This window comes from Pinus tabuliformis, chromosome 2_1 (genome assembly GCF_031772625.1).
Source record: "Pinus tabuliformis cultivar Carrire ecotype Pingquan chromosome 2_1, CPIR1, whole genome shotgun sequence".
NCBI lineage: Eukaryota > Viridiplantae > Streptophyta > Pinopsida > Pinales > Pinaceae > Pinus > Pinus tabuliformis.
In genome coordinates this window covers 809,361,657-809,370,059 of record NC_142299.1, presented here as the reverse complement: position 1 = coordinate 809,370,059, position 8,403 = coordinate 809,361,657, and the positions used below count along the sequence as shown (strand labels likewise).

Sequence of the window (8,403 nt, the reverse complement as noted above, 5' to 3'; positions counted from 1 at the left end):
TATTTACAATTAGCAGTCCTTTCAACAGAGAGCTGACCTTGTTTGCCAGCTGGTCCGCTTCCCCGTTTGACTTTCTAAGAATATGATAAAACTTACATGTATCAAAATCTAGAAGGACTCTCTTCAGCCTGTCCAGTATTTTGTTAAGGCTGGCATTGCTGAATAGTTTTCCAATCTTCGGGCTCTTTATTATTAACTCAGAGTCTCCAAAAACTTGGAGGTCTTTAACTCCTTTATCTCTTGCAATGTGGCAGGCTTTGAGTAGCCCAAGAATCTCTGCTTGATTATTAGATTTCTGGCCGAGTCCCCAGCTGAAACAGTCTTTTGCAATCCCATCGGTGGAGTATATGACCCCCCCTGCACCTGCATCTCCGGGGTTCCCTTTGGATGCTCCGTCAAAGAAAATTGTGGTTAAATTTTGTGACCGCCACCAAAGTTGGAATTTGTCATCTTCTTCTCTTATGCGCCATTCCTGATTTGCCTTTTGTGGAGAGAGGAGCTGCTTGTGCGGACTGGGCTCTAGCGCGCCAAGCCATCTTTTTTCTTCAGGCAAGAGCAATGGATCTTCTTTAAAATACTGTTGTTGGACTGCTTCCAGTAGGAAAGATTTAGCTTTTACTGCAACTTGCAGTGGAGTGTGCCTCATCTCTCTGAAAATCTGTTGATTTCGAGCTAGCCAGAGCTGCCAGCACACATACTTTGGGATAGCTGTCCATATTTTTTTCCAGATTGATTTGGGAGGGATGCACTGAGGATAGATACTGTTCCAAGTGGCATATAGATCTGCAACAGAGGTTTGTGAAGGCATAGTAATCTGAAAATTATGTAAAATAATACTCCATACCTCTTTTGCAAATTTGCACTCCAAGAAAAGGTGCTGGGTTGTTTCGGAATTGCTGCTGCATAGAACACATCTGTGCGGTCCTGCTATATTCCTTTTTTCCAGGTTGTCGCCAGTTAAGACTTTGTTATGGGCCAGGGTCCAGAAAAAGAAGTTCACTTTTGGAAGGGCTAGAGGATCCCAGACATTCTTCCAAAAGGCCGGGTTTTGACTGCTATTTCTTGAATCCTGCAATGCTCTATATCCTGCTGCTGTCGTGTAAACTCCGGACTGACCCCATCCCCATTTGTCTTTCATGTTTCTGTTGGTGGGCGCTGCTTCCTCCAACAAATCTTCAAGCAAAATTTGTTGGTGTGTTAACCTCTCTGGGACTCCATGGAAATCCCATCCTATCCAATCTCCACGATGATCCCACTTTGACAGTTCGAAAATGGTATTAACTCCTGCCTGCTTCAGCCAATCCCTGAGATTAGCTATGTCCTCATTATCCTTCAGGGGTTCTTTCCCCATAATTCTGTCATTCCACAGTTGGGTGCGCTTGCCATTGCCCGGAATCCTGTAGGCCTGTTTGTTGAAAAACTTACTACTCCTGCAGCATAATTTCCACACCTGCGTGCTGTTGGCTGCATTTGCATTCTGAAGATTGCTAAGGGCTTTGTTTGGTCTGTATTTGGAGCTCAGCAATACACTAACCGGATGAGTGGGTTCATGGATCAGTTTCCATAAGATCTTTCCCCCCATTGCTAAATTTACAAGAGCTGGATCTCTGATTTGCAGGCCTCCATCTGCCCTTGTTTTTTTAACCACTTCCCATTTCACCAGATGTATTTTTTTTTCATTTCCCTTTCCTCCCTGCCACAGGAAGTCTCTGAGCAATTTGGAAATTTGCTCCGAAACATTTCTTGGAGCTAAGAGGAACGCTGCCTGATAGATTGGTAGCGCCGACAGCATTGCTTTGATTAGAATTACTTTGCCTCCCTTCGTCAACCAGTGGCCTCCCCACGCTGCAATTTTAGCTTTGATTTTCGAGATTATTTCACTCCAGAGCGATCTTCTATTTGCTCCTGATATTATGGGAAGGCCCAAATACTTGAATCTGTCCCAGTTTACTTGTCCTTTGAATCCAAGGAGAGAGGTTATGTCAGAGAGCTCCCTCTGATCAATGTTCCAGCTATACACTTCGGTTTTGTTCTCGTTTATTAATGCCCCAGAGGCTCTGCAATAATTATTGAGGACTGTGTTTATGGCTCTGGCGATTCTAATGGAGGCTCCGCCTAGAAGAAGTGTATCATCGGCAAACAACGCGTGGTTCTGGGCTTCGACTCCGTGGCAGGGCTTGAGACCCAGGATGCTGCCTTTTATTTTTTCCGCAGACAATTTTCGACTGAGCGATTCCGCCATTAAGATGTACAGGGATGGGGAGAGGGGGCATCCCTGTCTGATGCCCCTCTGACTTTGAAAGAAATTCGTGGGGCGGCCATTGACTAATGGGGCGATCCAGGGTTTTTCTATGCAGGCTTTAATAAGATTGACAAATTGTTGCGAAAATCCAAATGAAAGCAGGACCTTGCAGAGGAATGAGCGATCCACTCTGTCGAAGGCGCTTGCCATATCTAGCTTGACCAGCATGCCTTTTTCATTCCGCTGCTTGCTGGAATGGATGATCTCCTGGACCTGAATTACGTTATCTATGATATGCCTGCCTTCAACGAATGCGCCTTGTGGGGGAGAGATCAATTTTTTTAACAGCGGCTTAATCCTGCCAGCAATCAGTTTTGCCAGAATTTTATAAGAAGCGTTGCACAACGATATCGGCCTGAACCTTGCGAAAGTCTCCAGATTGGTGTCTTTGGGGATTAGAGCGAGATATGTGGAGTTTGTTCCTCCACCCACCTTGGCTTTTCTCATAAACCAGCGTATCATTTTGCAGAGATCAGCTTTTATAATGTGCCAACACGATTTATAGAAATGGATTGTAAATCCATCAGGCCCGGGAGCCTTGTCTGCGTCCATGGACCAAATAACTTTTATAATTTCCTCCTCCGTGGTTGGCCTGCAAAGGGCTGCGTTTTCTTCAGAGCTAATAAGAGTGGGGATATTAGCAGTGAAGTCATCGGCTTCTTCAACATTGTTGTGGGTTTCTTCCCTATAAAGATTCCTGAAGTAGGTTTCTGCAGCTGCTTTGATCTGATTATAACCTTTGCAGACGGTGCCCTCTGGCGTTTTGATCTCTGCTATGTGGTTCCTAGTCAATCTCGCTCTGTATTGACGGTGGAAGTAGGAGGTGTTTCGGTCTCCAGCCTTCAACCACAAACTCCTGGATTTTAATCGCCAGTATTCTTCCTCCTTTCTGAAGGTTTGGTGTGCAGAACGTTGGGCTTTCGTTTCCTTCTCCAACAGTTCTGTTGTAATGTCTTTGTTTTCCATCTCTGTTTGCAAAGTCTGCAGTGCATAAACTGATTCCTTTCTTTGCTCAGTAGGAGTGGATCCTGGTCTCTTTATCCAATTCTTCAACGCAAATTTAGTTGCTTTTAGCTTTTGCTCCCAGACATAACTAGGGGATCCCGTGAATGTTTTGTCCCAGGCTGCCTTTACTGTCTCTGTATAGCCTTCCTTCTCAATCCATAAGGGGCTGAATCGGAAAGGTATGGGCCCTAGATCTTCTTCATCCTCCAGGAGGAGCTGGATGGGTTTATGGTCCGAAGCTAGCTTGGGCAGAATTTTAGTAGTTATTATCTTTTTGTTCATCATTATGGAGCTTTGTACCATGAATCTGTCTAACCGAGCTGAGATATGATCCGTTCCTACTCTATTATTGGACCAGGTGTAAAGGCCTCTGATGGGATTGAAGTCCAGCAAGTCCCAACGCTGAAAGAGTTCCTCCACCTCATCTAGCATGGGGTCTCTGTTACTTGTCCCTCCCCTCTTTTCTTTTGCTTTCATAATGATGTTGAGGTCCCCTGCTATGATAATGTTGCTAGGGGAAGTCTGCTCTAGAAATGCTGAGAGGGAGTTCCAGCATTCTCTCTTTTCATTATAAGAAACAGGAACATAAAGATTAAAAAGGGTAATAGACAGCTTACTTGTTTTGTGCATCAATTCAGTTTGGATCCAATGCTGTGTTTCCTTGTGGTTTTTCAGCTGGAAGAGGTCATCGTTCCAGAGTGTTGCCAGCCCTCCAGAAGTACCCCTTGAGCTGACCGCTTTACCTGCTCTTTTATTCCACTTTGTGCTGCTGATCTCTAGAAGGGCATGTCCTTCTATTTTGGTCTCTTGGAGCATGAGGATATCTGAGGGCTCCGCTTTCATAAGATCCTTGACTGCTTCTATTTTAGAGGGGTTCCCCAGGCCTCTACAGTTCCAAGAGACGAGATTCATTATTTACTTGAGGGGGTGTTGAGCCCTCCCTTGGAGGGCCTTGGTCTGGTGTTTCGCCCAATAGTCATTTCTATTGTGGCTTGGCTTCCTTGTGTTTTGAGTCTTTCTGCCTCCTCCTCCCTTTTTTCTTTACGGGATTTCCTTCCAGCTTTTTTCGGATGGCGCTCATAGGTTTCATCCTCTGAGGAGCCAGAGCTTTCGACTGGTTTTTTCCTTGCTATCTCTGCATATGAGGGATTGGATGGGCTGCCCTGATTGGCCTCACTCTGGATTGCTTCCCCTACCTCCTTGTTTAGTGGAGGAATATCCACCTGTTCTTCATTCTCTTGGGATGGGGTATCTTGATTAGTCTGAGCCTTCTCTGCCCCTTTTGGGTTTACTTCTGTTTCCTGGTTAGCTTTGCTGCTGCTAGGGTCTCCTTCCGTGGTACCTTTACCAGTTCCTTTTTTTTATGGATGCGTTCTTCTGGACAAGAGTCCATTGTTCCCCGTTCTGTTTGTCTGCTTGCTCCTCTGCTCTCTTCTTACAATTCTTTGCAAAGTGACCATGACTATGGCAATGTCTGCATTTAAAAGGTAATTGTTCATAGTCCAACTCCTGGACATGCATCCACCCAGCGACAGTAAGTTTGATGGCTCCCGGTAACTCCTCCTCTAGATCCACTTCTACGCAGATACGGGCACATGAATACTGGTCTTTTCTCGCTGCCTGATCTATATATTTTCCCAGGGCGTTACCTATGATCTGAAGAGATTTTTGGTTCCAGCAGTGCAGAGGCAAATGAGGGAGCCTGACCCAGACCGGAACAGCAGAAGGGATGTCCTGGGTGGGATCGAAATCCGGGGACCATTTGTTCAAATAAAGGCCCTGGGGCCCCATGAAATATGGTCCATTTCTAAAGATCAATCCTTTGTCATCAGGGTTTTCAAAGACAAACACGAAGAAACCCTTACCTACGAAATAGCTTTTAACTCCTTCTTTGATCAGGGGCTTCCAGTTCCTTTGGGTCCAGTCCTCCACTGACTTGGGAGATGGCCAGAGGCCTGTGAACTGGCCTATCAGGCCTCTCTCCGCAAGGTTCAATGCAGCTTTACAGGTTTCTTCTTCAGGTAACGCTACAGATGGGATCGAATCCAGCTTTTTAACAAATTTCTGCTGAGAAACTGAAGGGGGGCGCTTTGGGCCTGAAGCTATCATTGATCGAAATGCAGTAACCTCCGGTGGTGTAGATGGGGGATCAGGGTCCCCACTGCCCTCCATTGGAGCGGCAGAGCGGACTGAAGGGCGCAGGGCGCAAGGAGCTGTGGCGGGCTGCAGCAGGCGGGGAGCAGAGCAGGTGCACGCAGTGGATCGATATATATCTAAAATTAATATATATTTTAATAAAATAAACTAAAATGAATTTGAAACCTATCAGCACTTTATTTAAAATTAATAAATATTTTATTAAAATAAAATTAGAATGAATTTAAAATATAGTATTATTTTATTTAAAATTAATTAAAATTTATATATTTAAATAAAGGCTATATAGTAGCTATTAGCTAATATCTCCCCCTTAACTTAAATATAACTTAATTAAATTACAAAATAATAAAGCCAAAATTTATCACAAAAATAAAACAACTAATAAAATATTATATTGTTAAATGTAATCATTAAAAATTAAGAAATATAATTAACTAATATTGTCTATATTAACATATATACACTTTAACACACACGCATATATATTAAATTTACTAAAATTTGTTTTTAATATAATAATAAGATCTTAAATTGAAAAAACTAGAATTCATAAAAATGGTAATAATAGAAAAATGAAATAAATCTAAAAACAAAATATTAGCAACTAACATAAATAGAAGTTATTAAAGAGGCCATAATAAGACATCAACCAATCACTTTACAAATAAATAAATTTAAATAATAATAATTAATTAAAATATTGAATTCTTAATGTTAAACCATGGATAAGTGGCAAAAATAAATTGGTCAAAAGCAAAACTAACATTCAAGTCAAAGCAAAATTGAATACCTAATACCATAGTATAATAAGTAATAATATCTTATCATATTTTTTAAATATATCGTCTCCCTATTTAAAATTATTAAATATTTTAATAATAAAACAACACAATAAAAATTTAAATATATATATTAAAAAAATTATAAATAAACTAAATATGTAATACCATACGTGCAGCAGGTAGAATAAATAATAATACATGATCATATTTTTTAAATATATTGTTTCCATATTCAAAATTATTAAATAATGTATAAAATATTTTTCGAAAGAAGTAACATTGAAGATTTTGGTCGACCCGTTTAGAACTAACAAGTATAGTTCATCTTCAGGACACGATGAAGAAACAGATCAAGGAAGAAGGTTAAATAGGGAGACAGGGCAACCTAACAGTTAGAAGAAAACAACTGTATTTTTTTTTTTAACTGGAATGGTTAATTTTTATTGATAGAAAGCTGATCGGGCATAACCTAAACGGCCATTACAATTTTCATTGATAGTTACAGCACGTTTTTCGCTTAAGGAATGTTTGCCTTGGTTGGAATTCCTGCATTTATGCTGATCATTCCTTCCTGAAGAGAGCATCCAATATTTGCCAATCTGTCTGCATCTTTGTTTAATCCTCTAAGAATGTGACATATTTGAGTCGGATGGAGGTCTTTCAGCATTCTATTTACTCTTGCTAGCTGCTTGTTCAGTGCCGGATCCTTGAGTCTTTTCTTTTTTACCATTGTTTTTATCAACAATTCTGAGTCGCCTATTATTAAGATTTCATTTGGGTTTTCTTTACTTGCAATTTGGCAAGCTTTCCAGAGACTGAGAATTTCAGCTTGATTGTTTGTTTTCAATCCCAGGCCCCAGCTGAATTCGTCTTTTTTCCCATTCCGGTAGAAGATCACACCTCCTGCTCCTGACCTCCCTGGATTGCCTTTTGAGGCTCCATCAAAGAAAATGGTGCATTTGTCTTGGGATTTCCACCACTTTTGGAAGTTGTCTTCAGTTTCACGGATCTGCCATCTTTCCTTGTGGATTGGTCGCTTAATTGCTGGATGTCTGTCTTTTCCTGTGTAGTCTTCCAACCACGCGCTTTCTTCTCTTCTTAGGGAGTTGTCTTCCTTTGCAGTATGGTGATTGAGAGTTTCTAGGAGAAGCTTCTTTGCCTGTTCCGCCACTTTCACTGCTGGCAGCTCAATGTTATTGAAGATGATCTCGTTCCGGGCTAACCAGATTTTCCAGCAAACATATTTAGGCGCAGCTATCCATACTTTGTGCCAAATTGATTTGCTGACAATTCGGTGGGGGTAGCTGGCATTCCAGGATGTAAACATGGAGACTATCGTGCTTTGAGAAGGGGGACTCAGTAATTTAAATAAACTGAAAACGACTATATTTGACCATGGAAAAAAAGAGAAAAATTTAATATTATTTAAATAAATAATATTAATTAATTTGTTAATTGTTTAATATCTTATTTAAAGTTTAATATTTAAATTTATTTAATTTGTTAATTGTTTATATATATATATATATATCTATTTATTTATTTATTGTTGTTTTATTTTTTTAATATCAACCTATTAACTCCACGACTATATTTGACTAGGGTTTTAATAATGTTTACTTATTTCTAAAAGGATCATACTTAAAACTAATTATTTTAATATTATTTAAATATATATTAATATATTATTTTATTAATTTATTTCAAAGACTATATTTGGCTAGGGTTTACTTAATAATATGTATTTAATTTATAAAACTACTATTATATATATATATATATATATATATATAACTAAGAGTAGATATTAAATTTTAATATTACTAAATACTAATAATAATATTAATTATACTCATAATATTAATATTCATGTTACTAATAATACTAATACTCATATTGTCCTAAAATAAATAATATTAATAATAAGTATTAAAAAAAGGGACAAAGGGCCTAGACAAAGACGGAGAAAAAAAAACTAAGAAGAAAGGGCGGGAATCCAGCAGCTACTAATTTTCTAGTCGTCATCCCTATTAATATTACTGGAAGACCTCTCAATTTCAATGGCTTTCCTAAACTTATGACGATGAAAATGAGGAATCTTAGCGATAACCCTAGCCTCCTCAATGCATATATGATGCTTGGTCTTCTTTGCAT

General features: G+C 39.7%; 1 protein-coding gene across 1 annotated transcript; it reads right to left on the bottom strand.

Annotated features, from left to right (window-relative positions):
• Positions 1–4,651: 4,651 nt before the first annotated feature.
• On the bottom strand, positions 4,652–5,479 carry LOC149203059 (uncharacterized). Its single transcript, XM_089401755.1, has one exon. It carries the CDS (start codon positions 5,477–5,479, stop codon positions 4,652–4,654), a length of 828 nt encoding a protein of 275 aa, XP_089257881.1.
• Between the last annotated feature and the right edge of the window lie 2,924 nt (positions 5,480–8,403).

Coding starts and splice junctions, on each gene's coding strand:
- LOC149203059 (XM_089401755.1), bottom strand. CDS start 5,479: ATGGAGGGCAGTGGGGACCCTGATCCCCCATCTACACCACCGGAGGTT.